At 44.8% G+C, this 19,782-nt stretch overlaps 1 protein-coding gene across 3 annotated transcripts in view; it reads right to left on the minus strand.

Annotated features, from left to right (window-relative positions):
• Positions 1 to 19,782, minus strand: part of LOC102693944 (proliferation and apoptosis adaptor protein 15) — a 59,387-nt gene that overhangs the window by 10,618 nt on the left and 28,987 nt on the right. For 2 of the 3 annotated variants that reach the window (XM_069188587.1, XM_069188585.1), the window contains exon 2: positions 1,439 to 1,613. In XM_069188587.1, the coding sequence (XP_069044688.1) occupies positions 1,439 to 1,610 (172 nt within the window). In that variant the 5' untranslated portion in view covers positions 1,611 to 1,613. Of the gene's footprint in view, positions 1 to 1,438; positions 1,614 to 2,858; positions 3,086 to 19,782 lie in introns of those variants that run through there. The other variant, XM_069188586.1, reaches the window with a different exon arrangement.

The following is a 19,782-nucleotide window of genomic DNA, read 5'->3' on the forward strand; positions in this document are numbered from 1 at the left end:
GGCACACATTTTTAAGATAAAGTATTTTAACATTGCAAGTCATGACAAAGAATTGATATCAATATTAATAACAACAGGGGCACTGATAACAATAAATGATGATAAACAGGATCTCTGTTACTTCAAAATTCCAGCAAAGCGGAACTTACAAATTAGTGCTTTGCAACCCTGAATGAATTGCAGAAATAGATATGAAATTAAGTTAGAAAGAAAGAGAGCTCTCATTGACAAGGGAGGTGAGGTCAGTAGAGGCTGAGCAGATGGGAAAGCCGCTGTCACTGGGAGAGAGACTGCAATCCGAAGGTTGGGTTAACAATACTCCCATTTAATGAAATACAGGAGAAACCGCAAGGAAAACAGTGTGTTTTAATGGCCATTATGTATGATCGCAGGACAGTCTTTTGTACTGCACATTAACTTTTACACCTGGCTGATTTTAAGCCAGGTGACCCACACGGCATCTGTACAATTGAGGGAAACAGCTACTGTACGTCTCGCCTGAAAACATCTGCTGTTCGCTAGGTACATGGATTTGACAGACTCAAAACCGAAACGAACTACAAATGATTACATTATTACGCATATCATGCATTATTACACGGTGTACCTCTGTTTAGGAGATCTTTAATCCCACTCGTCTTTTCTGTGCTTCAGAAACATTACGTATTTAATTAGGATCGGTCAGTTTTTGACTGGACATCCATTAGGACAATCCATACCAGCAACAGAAAGAGCCGCTATAGGGAATTTTTCACTCACATTTGAATGTACTGATTAAAAATGTGTTGTGTTGCACATTGAGGGGGCCCCTTGAGCCGGCCCTGAATATACAGGTATATACATATGTCCCACTTCACTTGGCATTTCATTTTCTGATTCAGATGTTGCTTTTGTGATTTGTTTGTAAGACACAGCTGTGTAGAGGGATCAGCCCAAGAGACACTCATGTTTACCTTCAGTTCTTATTTCAGCCATTCATTTTCTATCTGCTTTTTCCCACTTCCGCTGGAGCCTAACCCAGCCAGCGACGGGCACAAGGCGGGATACATCCTCAATGGGATACCAGTCAATCAGAGGACACACACAGCCACACACCTGCTCAAACTCATACGAAGGCATACAATTTTCCCAAAAGTCAACTAAGCTGCCAGCATCTCATTGGACTGTAGGATCATCCGGTGGAAACTCACTCAAACATTTGGGAGAACATGCAAACTCCACACAGATAGCACCCCAAGAATTGAACCTAGAGGTCCAGCCCTGTGGGGCAACCATGCTGCCCCTAAAAGGTAATTACTTGCTCAAATTAGGCTACATTGGACCCTGATCCTAATGCTCAGTTAATATGTTGATTTTCCAATTAGACACAAGTCTGATAGTGTCCTGCACCTAGTGGTGTGCCCACAATGTGACAAAGCAGTGTCCTGCTCTTCCCTACCCTGTGCCAGCTTGTCGTTCTTCTCCAGGTAGTTGAACCACTCTTTGGAGGAGGTGATGTTGGTGCTCTGGTCCTCAGGGATGTCCTCCTTGCAGGCAGACTTCAGCTGCTCCAGGTCCTCGTTGGTGATGTTCTCAGAGAGGTCGCTGAGCAGAGAGCTGTACTCTGACATGGTCTGGCCAGCAGAGGGAGACAGAGGGGCAAAGAAAAACTGTAAACCAGATGATCTGTTGCTGGAATAACCAAGGCAAATCTGCGCTCCAAACAAGCCTTTAAGTATAGAATTCAGCTGTAGGATTGTTTAAGTAATGATGAGTCAGTTAAAGGGTTTTGATCAGCTAAATTCCACGAGTCTCAATTCTGCATGAATGTTTACTGCTTATCTGATGTTATTGTCAGTGCATGCTGCTTTATGATCGGAATTTGGAAACCGTTTTGTAAACCTTCGCTCATTCTTTCATGTAAACGCAAAATAATTCTTTCAAAAATCCAGACCATGCTAAAATTCTGAGTTTTCATCTCATAGGCTCATATTTTTCCTCAAATGAGTCGCCAGCAAACAGTAATTACATTCTGCTGCCAGCAGGTGGAACCCTTTCCCAAGAAAGGACTCCTACAGATGCACTTAGCGTTGCTGGCCTTGGAATAATGTATCATAACGCCAGAACAAAACCGGGAGACTCTGTACATTGTAAATACCAGGACAAGAGACCTTGAAAACGCGTCAGGATGGCCCTTCTTTCAATATAATTAACAAAGCTCCACCAACCCGCGTTTTTTTCTCGGCTTGGTAACAAACATACCAGCTGCGTGTGACAGCGCTTCAACTAAGTGAACTGGAAACACACCTTGAATGCTGTTCATTTATTTTATTCCATTTCACGGAATTCAAATTTAAGGTCACGGGAAAGCAAGAGTCTACATGCAAGCAGAAAGCAGCAGGTGTAAGGTAGGATACACCCTGGAAGGGACGCCAGTCCATCGTAGGGCAGACACGCATACACGCCAGTTCCATTTAAATCTGATCTGCGATTGACAAAGTCACCTTTCGAATGGTTCAGTCGCACCTGGTCTGTGCAACCCGTTAATTACTGGCGTAACTGAAATCTCTTCCAAGGACCAAGACAGTACAGTAAGTGCTGGTCACGCGAAACAACATGAAGGATTTTATCAAGAGCTAAAAAGAAAAACACGACGTCACAGATCGGAGGGGTTCAACTTTGTCACGAACGGACACAAAATTATCGGCGTGCTTTGAAAATGAATGAAAAACGTGGCTGAAATGTACAAGGTGATCGCGCTCGTCCCGAGCTGTGCATAAGAAGAAGCGCGTATTATTTACGGCCCTCAGCGAGGCCTGCTGACCCCAGTTCACGACCGATCGCCCCTGTCCTCGCTCACAAAGCACAAACAGAGTTACTGTTCGCCGTGTCCCCCGACCCCCCTCCTCCACGGCTTCAGCGCGCTGTCTGGCGGTGACTGCCGGCCGCGTGCTGGGAACAGCCTTGCTGTCCTGTCTGACTCACTCGTCTGCCGGCCGTGACTGAACTGAAAATCGACCCCGGGCGGGCGAACTCAAACGGGGTCTTCCATGCCGGCAGACAAAAAGGCTAAGGACTATTTCCTTTCCCATGGTGGAACCAACATGTTATTTTTTTATGGTGGTGGCTTTGTGCGCCCTAAAAGAGACAAATACCTCTTTCTAAAAGCAACGAAATTCGCCTGCGACTGGACTATTACAGCAGGGCGTCCCAGATAAGAATCCTGCACATCATGTGGATATTTGGGGGTGGTCGTAGAGGGGAGTGTGACAACCATAGAAGAGCTACTTCTTGTTTTTTTTTTTAAAAAACAGGATTACGTGCACAACGACAGACTGGCATCGTATTAATATCATCGTGATATATATATACAATATATAATATAGCGTAGTAAAACAATTGTTTGCCCAGTAAAGCCCAAATGTACTGTAGGTGGAAGATACAGCGCATTCAGACTAGAAGAAAAAAAAGTTCAAAGCATAGTTACAGACTGTAGGAGCAGAGGCGTGCAATGGTGAAAAACGTTTTAGGACGAATACAGAAACGCAGCTCTGTGTAACGCGTGAGAGAGCGCTGCTCCACTGTGAGTACGACCCGTGACTGGAGATTCGTGTGTTAGAAGCCCATATGGGGCACATCTCTCATACCCATGAAGAAATATTTCAGTCACGTTTGTTTCAGTGAAACAGTGTATGAACAGCCCCACACGTAAGTCGCTTTGTACAGTATATAAAAAAACAGGTAGTAATAAAATACTGTAACTGCCAGGAGCTTAGATGAAAGCACTTACAGACGTGATCTAATTTGATATACAGTAATACAGTTATTAAAATGGAATGGCGCCCTCTTTTACTCTAGTGTAGCGTGACCCACTCGAAAGCGCTCGGACTGAGTCCATCGCGAAGAGGAGCCCAATTCAGAAAATAAAGAAAATAAGGCCGTTGCACCATAACAACGAGCAATGCCCTCGGAAACGGAAAAGTGGCATCAAAACCGTATAAAAGAGTATAAAAGGCAATTAACACATCTCGAGAAACCTTAAAGCTACTAGTTTTTTAAAAAAATACACGTTATCTCAAAATAGGCAACCTGATTCTTAGCTAGAGCCGGAGCAGGAGTGTCCCAATAAGACCGGGGGCTGTTGAGGCAGCGCAGTGTTGACGCGGCTGTGAGCAGTGAATACTGTATATAAACGTAAATCGCGTTTCTCACACCATTAATTTGTCAGTAGGTGTGAGCAGAACGTACCAAAGAGCCACATGCTTTTTTTTCTGAGCAGCTGGCGAGTGTAAGTGGCTTTTTGTCCGCGCGTTTTTAGTTCACAGTGGCCTGCGAACGCGCCTCCGCCTACGCGCTGCTCTGCTTTCCAAGAAAAAGCAGAGTACAACTCTGTGTAACACATCAAAACTGCTGTCTCCATACATATGAAAACACACTCTGTACGCTTTATCGTTACACATCATTTCCCTCACTTGTTGTACAATCATTAAAATTACTAACGCTAATTGCATTTACATGCGGTGAAGGCGGGCTCCCAAGGGGGTGCGGTGGCTCTGTGGCTCAGGATCTGCGCCTGTGGCTAGAAGATTGCCGGTTCGTATCCCGTGGCCAGCAGAGGAATCCTACTCCCTTGGGCCTCTGAGCAAGGCCCTTAACCCCGACTGCCCCGGGGGTGCTGTATAAATGGCTGACCCTGTGCTCTGACCCCAATCTTCTCTCCCTGTCTGTGTGTCTCATGGAGAGTAAGCTGGGGTATGTGAAAAAGACAAACTTCTAATACATGAAATTGTATAGGGCCAATAAAGTGATCTTATCTTTACAGTATATACTGTATTTTTTATCTCGAAGAATACCGAGCACTTTACAATTTAAACTGATTCTTTAATAGTGAGGTAGTCGGGACCTCGGTTCTACTTCTTACTCTGCCCTCCTGATGCTCTTTCTAGTGCACAGTATCCCCAGTGAGTTGATTTAAAGTTTTTAGATATAGAGAAGAGGGTGGTACGCTGGCGCAGTGGATAGGATTGCTGCCTCACAGCGCTGGGCATGTGTCCAGTCCCGTTCCTGGGGGGCAGGCATTTCTGCAGGTCTCCTAAGTCTTAAGAGCTGGAAGAAGTCGCTAAATTGATCTTAATATTAATTGTAATGGCACCATCTATATCACCCTCTACCTTAACATAAAGATTTGATCGCAAAATGGCTGCTCGACCCTGCAGATGGAGTATCTGCATTCTTTGACAGAGCAGGACTGGTCATAATGTGTACTGTAGCTGTTGAGATTGAAACAAAACTCTACAAACTCTGGGCGCCCTGGGGGGTTAGTAGTGCTACCTCACAGCGGTGGGGCTCCGGGTTCAATCCTGGTTCTGGGGTGCTATCTCTGTGGAGTTTGTATGTTCTTCCACTGTTTGTATGGGTTTCCTCTGGGTGCTCCTGTTTCCGCCCATTATCTAAATATATACTGGTATATAAGAACTAACTTCTTGGAAAATCGGTCCTGGTGTGAATGTGTGTGGTTGTGTCTGTTTGTCCTACAATGGACTGGTGTCCTATCCAGGGTGTACCCTGCCTTGTGCCCATTGCTGGCTAGCATAGGCTCTGGCTCCCCTGAGACCCTGAACTGGAAAAAGTGGTTAGAAAACTGAATGAATATACACAATCTCTCCAAAGCCTACATGCATTTTGAATAATACTAACACCCCCACATAAATAGGACACATTTCCCATTGGAAATGAAAATTTGTGATCGATTGTTTTCTAATCGCCTATAGGTTATGTAATGCCTTTCACGGATAATAACTAAACATCACATAATGAATCAGTAAATGGGAATTGGAGGTGGTCAAAACTCACGCGTAATTATATTGCTGGCTATTTAATCCGTTTGCGAGTCTAATACTGTACATCAACGGAACTACACACAGCGCGCACCGGTGATAACCCTTTAGATCACCGTAGGGAATTGGGTCCGTTTTGTTGTTGTTGTGGAAAAATAAACCCAGAAATCGTCTACGGTAAACTGAATGGGAAGAAAGGATCTAGTCAGAAGGATTAACTAGTGCGGTGACTAATGTAATAATAACAGCGTCTGAGCTGTAAGCGCTGGGCTGTCAAAACACAGAACAGAGCAATAAACGTGGACGTCAGAAGGACGAACGCAGCGCCTGAGCTGGTACAATCCCTCGCCGTCGCTCTTTGCTCTTCTCTGCGCCCACTCCATGAACCCAGCGTTGCGTCCTTCCAACACATCCTCATTTCAAAATGTAGTGTCCAATGCCAGCGGTACGCTCTGTCTCTTAGGCCCGGAAATATAAACTTTTAGTTCATTTTCACTAGCGTGAGCGCGTTTTTACGCGGCGATTGTTAGCCTTATTACCCAGTATTTAGCGTCTCGGTGTTACCGCGTGCAACGTGTTGGTTTCTTGGCGTTTGCTTTCTTCTGCGCTAGAACAATGTACTGTATGTCACCAAGTCCCTTCCTGTCAGGGCCTGTGTTTTATCCGTGCCGTGTCTTCCATTAAAAATACTAGAAAGGCTGTTAGTCACAGTCGAGTTCCGCTGTTTTCCTACTGTGCAGTTTGCGTGTTATTATGATGTGCAGTAAGTGACCAAACTAACGGTGAGCACTACGTGTTTTTTTAAAGCTCTCATCGTGCGACGTGTGCCGTGCAATTTTGAAATCTGCATTATTTTGTATCATGACTCAGGGGATCCCCTTTAATTGACCAGGTGTCATTAAAGAAGCCTTCATCCAAAAATTAAGAGAGAAGACTGGTCTGAGAAACACGACAGATTGTAAACGAAATATACCTGGTGTATGATTGGCCGATTCTAAATTTAAAGTCATATGAACTGCAAGGAAATGCTGAAAATGAAGGGATCTAAGTGCAACGTGCCTGTTTTGTACAATGAAATTAGTAGCCGTGACCTCTCAAACCTGCAGCCAGTGAGATATACATGGTATGATAGATGTGGCAGAAAGAGGAGACTGATGTGTGACCCCTGCAGGAAGGGGACAGGAATGCACTTTGGCAGTGAAGACATCATATGGGGCTCTTACAATTCCACACCGCCCTAGACCTGCATGCTAGCAGTGCTGGGAGCCCCCGTTCCCTTTCATTTCCCGTTGTAAGCCCCGCCCGTTACTTTTAAATCGATTCATTGATGTTTGTTCTGCCTTTTTATGTGGCGACACTCTCCAAGCGCATTAGCGGATCTGGCGAACGCACCGCCTGTTTAGAATGCACTTCAAGCGACCGGATCAGGTATCCATTCGGCTCTCTTCCCGACATGGGCACGGGACGAGGGTTTTTACAGAAGACAAAAAACAATCCATCAGAAGCTCTTCCCGCAAACGCACAACCACGAACGCCTCTTGCGCCGGCGGGCTGTCAGCTTTATTTTCCCATTCACAAGATGGAAGGCAAGATGAGAGAGAGAGAGACGACTCTGAAGGCATGAATATTGCATCGTCATCCACATGTCAGATGGCTGAGGGAGCTCTGCTCTCCAGGGGGGTGAGTAATGGAAACTGCAGGTGTGGAGCGCCTGACTGCAGGCCTTGCGCTGAAAGATCACTCCATTATAAAGTTGTGCTTGTGTATTTGGGGGCAGCCTATGGATTTTATAAGGCATCTCTAAAATTACATCCCTTTTGTCTGTGTGACTTTTATTTCATGAATAACTGAAGAAACGACCAGCGCAGTTCTGAAAAGAGAAGCACAGATAGGTAGATACACAAGGATTAACAACACATTTACTGTATTCTGCCCCCTCTTTGGGGAGATAAGGTCCCCAGTGCTTGTGTTGGCCACTACAGCATGTAGATAGAGGGAGAGATGAACTGAGGAGCTGACAGACAGATCAAGGCAGACTTAGATACACATAAAGACAGATAGAGATGGATTATAGGGACATGAATATTAATGAGCTTTTGCTGGTGCACAACACTGAGGGGTGGGAGTAAAGAAACATCCATTCCTGCCTTTTGCAAATATAAAGTCAATGTTAACAGCCATAGATAGTGTAATGACCTTATTAGGGTTCATCAGCTAAATTTGACCAGGGCAGCAAGTGCATATTAATACTATTCAATATTCATTTCAATACTGTAGGTCACTCATAGTGACTGTGTGCTCCTAAAATACATCACAAACCTGCGAGGTGTTACACACATACTGTAAATATATACACGGAAAGACAAAACCTCAGAGACCACAGAAATCACATCATAAGGGTTCGTCTGCTGTGCCATTTGAAACACATTCATGGATGAGTTAGAACGACAGCAATCCGATGAGCTTGGAAAAACAGCAAACATTTGTTTCATCTTCCCCGTTGGTGTTGTTTCAGGCGAAATTGACACAGTGATTGCGTGCAACTTGCCGGGGCGAAATATGATTCATTGAAGCTGATTAAGTGGTGCATACGCACGGGAGATTCATTAAAGAGCAACACATCACACTTCCTGCGATCCGGCGTTTACAGGGGAACGGGGTGACATCACGGCAAGCGAGACGTTGCAGCGGTGTGAAACGAAGTATAAAGAGTGATCCCGCCGAGCGAATCAGCCTGGCCCTACCGAACACGGGCCAGAAACAATCCCCCGTCGCAGCCAAACCGAGAGAAGTTATCTGGCTGCACCCATTTTTGCTGCTTTTAGCACCACATTGCTGGCTTTCACTATTTTTGGCTTTTATTAAGGTTTTTGAAATTGATCAATTTTTACTGAATTCGGGCAGACCGTTCCTTGTATTAAACGCAACTATGAATGCTTTTACGTAACTGAAAAAAACTAATCTTAAAAACTGATTTACCCTGCGTAAAATGATCATGCAATAGGACAAGAAAGACGCTGCTTGTAAGTTCACATTCATTTTATTTCACTTATCTAGCACTTGCGGACTTATTTCTAGTTTCACACCCGATCTTTTCTCGTGAGAGCTTTCTTTCTTTGTGCTCACAGAGGATGTGCTGACTTTCACATGACATGACGATGTGCGGAGCCTGTCTTAAAGGACGAGGCTGAGAGAATTCTTTTTTGCGACCTTGACAGACAGTGGACTTTTACAGATCACAGCTTTATAGCATCGGTTTAATGGCATATGCTGTAGACAATCGTCACTCAGGCTGGATGTCACCTGACCTGCAATTATTTCTTAATGAAAGTCTCTCACATAACGCACATGTATCTATCCATTTATATTCAGCACATGGTCCCAGGGGAGCTGCAGCCTCTCCCGGCAAGCAACAGGCTGGGTACGTCCTCAACAGAACGGCAGTCCATCACAGGACACACACATACACACACACTTACACCAGGGCCAGGAGACAAAGAACCCACCAGCATGTCTTTGTGGAAGGAAAGCAGAGCACCTGGAGGAAACCCACACAAACACAGGGGAACATGCAAGCTCCACACAGATACTACCCCAGGTCCAGAATTGAACCGAGGGCCCCAGTGCTGTGAGGAAGCAATGCTAACCACTGCTCTACTGTGCTGCCCCATAAGGCATATATCCCTGTGAATTCTCAGGAGTTTTCTCACAGGGCTTGCAGTGCTGATATGCGTGTCAATGTTCTCCTTGCTTGTCTGAGCTCAGCTGCAAAGCAGGTACTCTCAGAACATCAGGTCATCGGAAAGGCCGTTCATAAGGACAGACCATTTAGTTCTATTTAGTGCAATTGCCAGTAAAGGTGGCAAAGACAACACATTCTCGTAGTCTGATATCTCCCTGCAAAGATATTTTTGAAGTCACCAATCAACCTGACCAGCATGTCTTAGGGATGTGGGAGGAAATCAGAGCCAGTGGTGCACCAAAAGGAAACGTGCAGACTCCACCGAGACATGCACACCGAGCAGGAAGAGCACCCAGAACCCTGGAGCTGCAAGACAGTGAGTGGTGTAGACACCCTGCTGAAGCAACAGAAACTCAACCAGCTCGGGGTCGGTTCTCATTTGGCCGACAGCGAAACGTCCTGGTGAGAGAGAAACTGTGTGCGTGGCAGAGCTGGGGTGGGGTGGGTGGGACCATGTATGGCTGTGCTCATCTGGCCTCATACAAATACATGCATGCCCACTGTGGGGCCCCTCTCGCGCACCGCGCTGACACACCCACCTGAGTCTATTCCTGCCTTTCTCACTTGGGTGGGGCGGATGTATCTCTAGTGTACCTCATGCCAGCAGCCATATCACCCCGCAACTCACAACTGACAACGCACTGAAGCTCAGCAGGTGTGAGCCTGGTCAGTACCTGGATGGGAGACTCCTGGGAAAGCTAAGGCTGCTGCTGGAAGAGGTGTTAGTGGGGCCAGCAGGGGGCGCTCACCCTGCAGTCTGTGTGGGTCCTAATGACCTAGTATAGTGACGGGGACACTAGACTGTAAAAAGGCGTCGTCCTTCAGATGAGATGTAAAACCGCGGTCCTGACTCTCTGTGGTCATTAAAAATCCCAGGGCGTTTCTCGGTAAGAGTAGGGGTGTTACCCCAGTGACCTGGCCAAATTTCCCCCTGGCCTTTACCTAATTATCCCCCTCTCTGAATTGGCTTCATTACTCTGCTCTCCTCCCCACTGAGAGCTGGTGTGTGGTGAGAGTACCGGAGCATCATCCAGGTGGGGCTGCACACTGGAGGGGACTCCCCATTACCTGTAAAGCGCTTTGAGTGGAGTGTCCAGAAAAGCGCTATATAAGTGTAAGCAATTATTAGAACATTTTCCACTTAGTGTGGAATATAATAATGGAAGTAACAGAACTCCAAGAGAGAACAGAGAAGGCAGATCAAAGGAAGAGCAGACAAAGAGAGCCTGCCCACAGAAAGGGCTGGAAAGGTTCCTCCCCGGAGGGTGAGAATCAGGGCTCTCTAAACGCTCCAGCTCAGTAATTGGTGTCTGCACTTATCAATGAAGACGGCCCAACTGAGGTATTGTTAATCCCTCACCCCTGCAGCCCCGACTGTTGTGATTTTATTATGAATTTCAGCTTTGCAATTACTCTACTGCAAATTTGCTTTGATGTCAGTTTAAATGAGGGCTCTCTGTTGAATAGGCAAACGTGCTCACAAAGAAGGGATGGGAATGAGTGTGGGGTGGCGCAGTTGGGAAAGTTTGAGAAAATCCGAGAGAACAGAGCAAAAGGATATAAAAGACGCCCCCCTCCCCAACACACACAACCACCTCCAAACTCCAACACATCATCTCTACCACCACTGCCAGAACTGCTACTCCCTCCCACCCCACACACACCCAGGCTCAAAAAGCCCCCCCCCCCCCTTCTCTTTCTCACAGCTGACATCGCCATGGAAACCAGTCCCTTTTCATTTTCAGCAGGGAGACTGTCGCCTAGCAACAGAAGAGCGCACAAAAAAGGCATTGAGAAAAAAAAAATAGTGAACATGAAGAGTGATTGTAAGTTGGAGTGGGGAAGGTGTGTGCGAGTTGTGTGTGTGTGTTGGGAGTTTGCAATTAACAGTGTCTTACTGTGCTGTTAACTCTTTCCACAACAAGGACAGAAAAGGAACTCCTCAGGATAAAGTTGTTTGCTGTTCCGTTCCGTGTTAATGATTTACTCTGATAACCTAAAAGGGGCAGGGGAGGACAGGGGAGGAAATTTCAGACATACACAGGAAAGTACATGTAAATAAATGTGCTAGGTCAGGTCACAGGTCACACAGCATTTTTTAAGGCCTAGGAGACTTCAGCCATTGAGCCCCTGTGTTAGTCTTGAGGCCGAGAAGCCTGCCTGCCTCATCTGCAATATGAGGGGATTACGGAAAGAGGTGTAAGGACCCCACTCCCTCCCTGAAAGTGAAAGAGACCAGATGGGAACCCAGAAGAAGAGGAGAGGGAGATGGTGTCCCATTTGTCCCCAAATACAAAAAAATGAAATGATCCCTCCCTGGAACCCCCAACCTGAAAGCAAACAAAGTAACAGTGCCATAAAAAATGCCAAGGTCATCCCAGGAGTGTCTAACCCAGCACTGTCCCCTGCTTCCCAGGAGGGATACAGGCAGAGCCAATGTTACGATGTACATGGCTTCCTAAGTCTTTTCTCTTCATCTTTGATACTTCCATGCAGGAAGGTCACTGACCAAGGAATGAGGGTTTTAGTGTGCTACAGAAAGCCAGAAGGAGGAAGGTTCTGGCCAGCAGCCAGATCACCCTGCAACTCACAACTGGCAACCCACTGAAGCTCAGCAGGTGTGAGCCTGGTCAATACCTGGATGGGAGACCTCCTGGTAAAAACTAAGGTTGCTGCTGGAAGAGGTGTTAGTGGGGCCAGCAGGGGGTCCATGTGGGTCCTAATGCCCCAGTATAGTGACGGGGACACTATACTGTAAAACAGGTGCCGTCCTTTGGATGAGACGTAAAACCGAGGTCCTGACTCTCTGTGGTCATTAAAAAAAGTCCCAGGGCATTTCTCGAAAAGAGTAGGGGTGTAACCTGGCCAAATTTCCCATTGGCCCTTACCAATCATGGCCTCCTAATAATCCCCTTCTATGAATTGGTTTCATTACTCTGCTCTTCTCCCCACTGAGAGCTGATGTGTGGTGAGCGTTCTGGTGCACTATGGCTGCCTTCGCATCATCCAGGTGGGGCTGCACATTGGTGGTGGTGGAGGGGAGTCCAAATTACCTGTAAAGCGCTTTGAGTGGAGTGTCCAGAAAAGCGCTATATAAGTGTAAGCAATTATTATTAAGGTTGGGCACAGATCTGAGAGTCACTGTCAATTACAAGTGTAATAGGCCATTATTTCACCTCTGTTTACACAAGTGTAATAAATATTTATTTATTTCAGATAAGTCCATTGAGAAAATATGGTCCATTTACTCTGGAGATTGGGGATATACACATTTCATACAGGCGGGAATTTTAATGGTGCAGTTTAAGCCATACACCTTGCTGAAGGGCACAACATCAGCACCCTATAAAAGGATCTGAACCCACAAGGTAACGGCCATGACCAGGAGAGAAGGCCAACCTCAACGGAGGACGGGGTTTGACTTTGTATGGAAACCAAAGGTGACTCCACTGGGTTTCGGTGTATACTGGAAGGGTTTCAACTTGATCTTCCAACCTACAAAGCCAAAGTCGGCCTATGGAGGCCGGACTGTGTGGACTGTGGGGTCTTGAGGGTGATTAAGTCAGAGATCTCCGGTGGCAGAACTCTACCAACCAGTCGAAGTTCACCCAGTACTGAAGAATTTGCAGAGGAGGGATTTGAGTCAGTGTGCCCAACTACCCTGCATGAGTCTTTAGCCAAGCCAAAAAACAAATGCTATACCATCAGATAAGGAGCACAGTAAGTGCAGGTTCAATAAGGGAAAGCAAGCCGAAAGTGCAAACAAAAAAACATCAGGACACAACAACCAAACTACTATGCCACCAAGGCCAGGTTACCGCACATACTGTACTATAAGCCCCACTCCTGGTCCTCTCGATGGACAAGTGAACCTCCATTTAAAGGGGCAGGTTGACAAATTCTGTATCCTGACACAACATGGTGCAACAGACCAGCACAAAACAACAATGTGGATCCACAACAGGTAACACACAATAAAATCTAACCATACGTACATTACTGAAATAAGATGGCAACGTACTTATAAAAACTATATCAAAATGTCCTATAACAGGCCCAAGAGGACATGCAACAAAGGGGTATCAGACAATGAAAACCCTGAGGAACAGCTTGGAAAGCAATCACCACTTTCCATGAGGGGTCCGCAACCCGTGAGAGGGCAGGCTATGAAATTGAATGGGAAGCAGATTGGGGATTGGAGGAATGGAGAAATTGTATACAAGCTGCACGAGACAGCCAAGGCCGCCACTGGTAATTAAATGGTCTCTTCCCAGGAAAGACCATTTAGGGAAGGAGGTTCAGTACTCAACAAGCTGCTAATTCCCTGGTGTCAGACCAAATGGCACCACGATCCCTTCATGCTTTTTTATGCACATTATAATTGTCACAAAAAAAAATAACTGGCTTGAAACTGCTCCTCGCCAAACTGCACAGGAAATCGCAGCTCTACCCAGAACACTCAGTTTTACAACAGAAGTGGTAGGTTGTTGTGTCAGCAGCAAGGAAGAGGTTAATTTATGGCGGGGAGTGGAGGGGGGAGGGGGGTGGGTGGGGCGGGGGTTGTAGGGGTTAGCCGAATGTCAAAACCAGGCAAAAGCTGAACCACCGCTGTTATCAGTCACCATGGCAACAGCAGCAACGGAGATTAGAGGGAAAGAATCTCTCCTGACAGGGAATTGGGAAAACAGGCTTCGCTACAGCGCTTCTCTTCCTCCACCTCTCCAGGAGACAGCATTATCACGGAGGCTGAAAAACGGTAGCAGTCAATAAATGGGACTTCATTAAAGGACGACCGATTAGCTCGCATGTCTCCTTTAACTGGTAGCCTAACCAAGCATGTAAGCAGTGAGCGTTTCAAGCTGGGAAATAACTGACAGGCATGTAGGTGATATAAAAACATATCTCAGATGTTGCTAGACAAATTGACTGCATTTAATTGTATATATGCAGGAAAGCTGTCAAATAGTGTGTTTGAATTTTAGGTCGCATCGAGCTGCTTTAAAACCATTGAATTCAAGCCAGTGAAGCAGTTAAGAGGAAAACAGTGATGTAAGCTGAACTGTATTGTTTAATTTTAAATACGAGTGGGAAAACAAGGAGTCCCAAATTTCAATGCTGCTACACAATCACTGCATTTTCAAAGCTCTTGACATGCAGCACGTTATCCAAGACTTTAAAGAGCCCATGGCTCTGTTTGGAAGAGTAGGAGTATGAAACCTGGTATTCTGGCATAGTTCCACTCTAGTCCTGAACAATTGGACCTCCAAACATTTCTCCTTTGAGCGGATATTGTGACCATTTTTCCTTCTTCTCCAACTGATCTGCTGTGTCCTAAGGGCTACTGGGCAACCAGGTGGGGACTGCACAGTGATGGATGCAGAGGGATCTCTTTATGTAAAGCACTTTAAAGTCCTATGGGTTGAGAAGCATTATATAGATGCAAAGCATTATTAATCTTATTAAAAGAAGAACCAGGAGGCAGAATGTGAATTTGTTTGTTTATCCCTATTCCTGAGCACACATTCCTGCTGACTGTCTTTTATTTTTGTAGAAATAAAAATCTTCCTTATCCCTGGTCTCTGAACCATCTTCCCTGCAAAGACTGTCACAACTTCCTGAGTGGAAACTTCATTGTCGTGACCTTGCCAGCTTCTGAAACTGCTTCAGTTCACAGTCATCTCTGGGCGGTGATCAAAACTTTAGCTCCATTCTATCTGTCTCTCCATCTCTATCGCGTTTCATCAGTCCCCTCCTCGGTCATTCAGCCACACTGTCTCTGACTAAGCAGCACTTTGTCAAAAGTACTGGAAATCAATGCTCGGCTTTTGAAATCAGCTGAAACGTTAAAAAAAAGCCTGACAAGCTGAAGATGAACAGAATTATGTGGGATGGCTTTATGGCCTGGTTGTTACAAGCAGCTTCAGTTAGGGGCTGACAAGGTCGGAGACAGCCGAGTTACCTTGAGTCTTATCTTCCAGATAATGAACAATCCATAATGCAGTAACGCAACAACAATATCTTGTTGTGCAAAGAGACTAAACTATAACCCTAACCACCATTGTGAGATCCACTGAACTAGTAGATCTGTATTAAATGAGTAAATTGTGGGTCATTTTTTAGGAAACCCAAATGCAAGTCATTGCCGTACATCCTACAAACACATTTGCTTAACCAGTAGCTTTTGATTGTTTATTCCTGGACTTCAGCTATGAATTGCATGAAGATTCTAAGGTCAAACGTATTATCAACACTGATTTAAAAGTGCTCATGGGGTTCTGTCTAAAATGCGTAAGTAAAAAATGCTGGTGTGAGAGAACTGAAGGGGGCTTTGAAATAGGCAGTTTTAGGTAAACAACTCAAAGACTGTAAAGAAAACTGGCCTTTCCCAGCTTCAGATGCTCAGAGAAAAACATCCATCAAAACAGTTTCTGAGCTTTTGAAGTGTCTTGCCAGGTTGTGAGCAGTTCTGCTTATTGATTTGGGTCAGCAAAGGGGACATTACTTGTGTGCTGTTTTGCAAGTGTTCTTTAATCTTCCAGGTTCAATTACTGGCTATTCACATCTCAGAAAAGCCGTTTATTGAATTTAGTGGTGGTCTGCCAATGTTCCTCTGTGAACACACTGAATCTACACTCACCAGCCTGTGCAGCAGTTCAGACCAGGGTGCAAACATTTTCATTCGCTTTGACAAAGCTTACGGAGGTTTTTGTTGTCCCCAGAATCTAATTAATATTTTTATCACTGCCAAAATTCTGGCAGTGCTTCAGAAAAGAAACGTGTTTGGATTTGCTGTTAGGGGTAATTTGAGGGAGAGAGGGGGTACTTGCAGAAGGGGTTCAACTGAGATTGGTAACAGAGAAAACAAACCCCATCTGGAAAGGAACTTGGCTCAAAGGATGAATGCATTTCACTAATAAGCAGCAATATCTTCTTCCCCTCAAGTTATGACTGTAAGGTAAACTGGGTTACTATGGAAGTTCCACAGAATCTCAAAAGGGGCACAATCTTTCCCAGAACATGCTTACAACATAGCCAACGTTCCTTGAGCAGGAGACATTTATGGAAATGCAGCAAAAGAAGATTATAGACTACAGTAGAAAACAATTTGTACCGGGAAACAGGAAACACTTTTTTTACAATTTTAAATAAACAATGATTTATTTCTTCTGACGCAGCACATAAAAAAAAATCCAGGTACCATCCAGAAACATCCTGTGATCTTTCACAACTCCTCTGCTTGAGCAGCAGTGGTTAGGACTCTTGTCTTGTGACTGAAAGAGCATCGGTTCAAATCCCACCTGAGACATTGCTGTTGTAGCCCTTGAGTGAGATACTGCACCCAAATTGATTTACTGTAGGTAAAAAACCCAGCTGTTTGAATGGAAGTTCATTTGAATGAATGTCAGCCAAATAGATTAAGAGTTTAAGAAAGGTTACATATAAGAGGAGGCCATTTTGCTCATCTGGCCTTTAACAGTTAATTCATCCAAGGATCTTATCCAGATGCGTCTTGAAAGAGCTTTGTTGGCTTCAACACCATGGCTGTGGAGCTTGATCCACTTTCCCACAGCCCTTTAGAGAGAGTCCTGGGTGTGGAGGGGGGAGTTGTTAAGTTACCTTTGGGTAAAGAAGTGCCACCTGCTTTTGGTTTTAACTGCACTTCCCTGCGGCTCTCACTTGTGTCCTCTGCTTCACGTTTCACTGTTCCTTCTGAACAAATCTGCTTGGCGTGGCTGGAACGAACGCTGGTTCAGAGACCAGGCATGAGGAAGATTTTTATTTGTACAGAAATAAAAGGCAGTCTGCAGGAATGTCTGTGCAGGGATATGGATAAGCTATGGATTCACATTCTGCCTCCTAGTTCTTCTTTTAGTAAGATCTTCTTTTATTATTGACTCTCGTTCCATTGGGGCTAACATATGTCATGACCATATGGAAGCTGGCCAGCAGTCAGCCCCGTTGACTTTTGATAATAATAATCCCTTACACTTATAAAGTGCTTTTCTGGACACTCCACTCAAAGAGCTTTACAGGTAATGGGGACTCCCCTCCACCAATGTGCAGTCCCACCAGGATGATGCGACGGCAGCCATAGTGCGCCAGAACACTCACCACACATCAGCTATCAGTGGGGAAGAGAGCAGAGTAATGAAGCCAATTCATAAAGGGGGATTATCAGGAGGCTGTGATTGGTAAAGACCAAAGGGAAATTTGGCCAGGATGTCGGGATTACACCCCTGCTCTTTTCGAGAAACACCCTGGGATTTTTAATGACCACAGAGTTTCAGGCCCTCGATTTTAGGTCTCATCCACAGGACGGTGCCTTTTTACAGTATAGTGTCCCTGTCACTATACTGGTGCATTAGGACCCATGCAGACCGCAGGGTGAGCGCCCCCTGCTGGCCTAACTAACACCTCTTCTAGCAGCAACCTTAGTTTTTCCTAGGAAGTCTCCCATCCAGGTACTGACCAAGCTCACACCTGCTGAGCTTCATTGGGCTGCCAGTTATGAGTTGTGGGGTGATAAAGCTGCTGGCTGACCTTTCTTTAAGGGCGATAAGGCTGCTAGCTGGCTTTTCTTTATAAGGTCTCAAAATTCCAGGTTTTTCAAAAGGTCTTCATTACCTACAATATATGACTGTTCCATGAGTTTCAGCAGCTCCTTGACAGATTCAGCAGAACATTACAGAAATATCACATTGTTCAAAGAGGTAATTTCAGCAACAATCGTAATAAAAACACAATCAATTTGTTCATATCTATAGTGTGACGAGCAAATGTTCAACACTCTCACTTGCCTGCAGTTTAATGTCGAGGGATCACAGCTAGTTGCAGATCATAATATATATTTTAAAAGCTCACTTCATAAACGTAATTATCCTGCAGGGCCCAGGGGAGTTTTATACAAGCCCACGTGAAACCTTTACCAGCAAGGACAGACATTGCAGATAATGAAAGAATATCAAACTTGCAGCAAACTGTATTTGTGATACTCAAACAGAACATATTACAATTAATAAAAGGAGACAACCTTGGGCTCAATAAATGCTGCGTGAAAATGATTGCAGATGACTATGTTATCCTGCATCGTTTTTTTATAGCTGTGACAGATGCTACAAAACTACACAACTGGTTTTTAATGTATATGACTAAATTATTTCTACTGTAATTGTGCACCAATATAGTCTAGAAGACTGGCGTCTTGCGTTGCTCACTATCCTAAGTACCTCTATGTTTTCCGCACAAGCTGTACCTTTGAGGTAGATGCTTTACCCAAAAGACCCCAGCAAGCCCATCTGTATAAATAAGTACCAACAGTTGTATTTATACACTTGAAAGGGATTATAACCTCAAGGCAAATAAATTAATAACAACTGCAGCAACAACTATCTATTTCATCCTTGTTGGCTAATTTGTGTAGTGTGATTAGAAGAAATGTTTTGTTTTTCTCAGTACAAAGACCCAGAATGTCACAGTTTTTTTTTTTACTCCATCTGGTGCTCCTTCGAAACTGGAGAGCTGCCACGCAGAGTGGGTTGGCTGGCACACATTTGCCCTCACGGTCCACTCCGCTCCAAGTCTGATCCGTTCTGGTTATTACTGGGAGCTCATCCGCCATGGGCTGGCCAATTCCAGAGGTCATTTCACAGATTGCTCAGTAATCGACGGTGAAAATCTCTTGGTTTTCTGAACAAAACACAGGAGTGAATGCATCATTGATTAAAGGTGGCACATATAGATTTATTTGTTTGGCTGTTGCTTTTCTCCAGGATGATTTATATTTGAACCCATTTACACAGCTGGGTGTTTCACAGGAGCGATCTGACTGAAGTGTCTTGCTCAAGGGTACAATAACAGTATCTCTCACGCAACTTGAATGCACAACCTTTCAGTTCTGTGTACAGAACTCTTGTCACTGTTCCAAACTATTGCCCTTTGATTTTCCTTTGTTCACAAAAAACATCGCTGCAATCAAGGTTTATTATATTGAATCGTGACATCAACAGTGAAAATAATGGCTTTTAGAACTGTCATTATTGCTCTCTTTCCCATTAATTCCAATTTCCACCATTCATGCTGCATTTGAAATTTATTTTTTGTACATGTCCTCTGGGCTTCTAAAGCTGAGCTCTTTAAGGTTAATTCTCAAACTTACTGATAACAGTGCAATTACAAAACACATAGACTTTAACAGCCCATAATTATAAAATTATTAAGTACAGA

This window comes from Lepisosteus oculatus, chromosome 4 (assembly GCF_040954835.1).
Source record: "Lepisosteus oculatus isolate fLepOcu1 chromosome 4, fLepOcu1.hap2, whole genome shotgun sequence".
Classification (NCBI taxonomy): domain Eukaryota; kingdom Metazoa; phylum Chordata; class Actinopteri; order Semionotiformes; family Lepisosteidae; genus Lepisosteus; species Lepisosteus oculatus.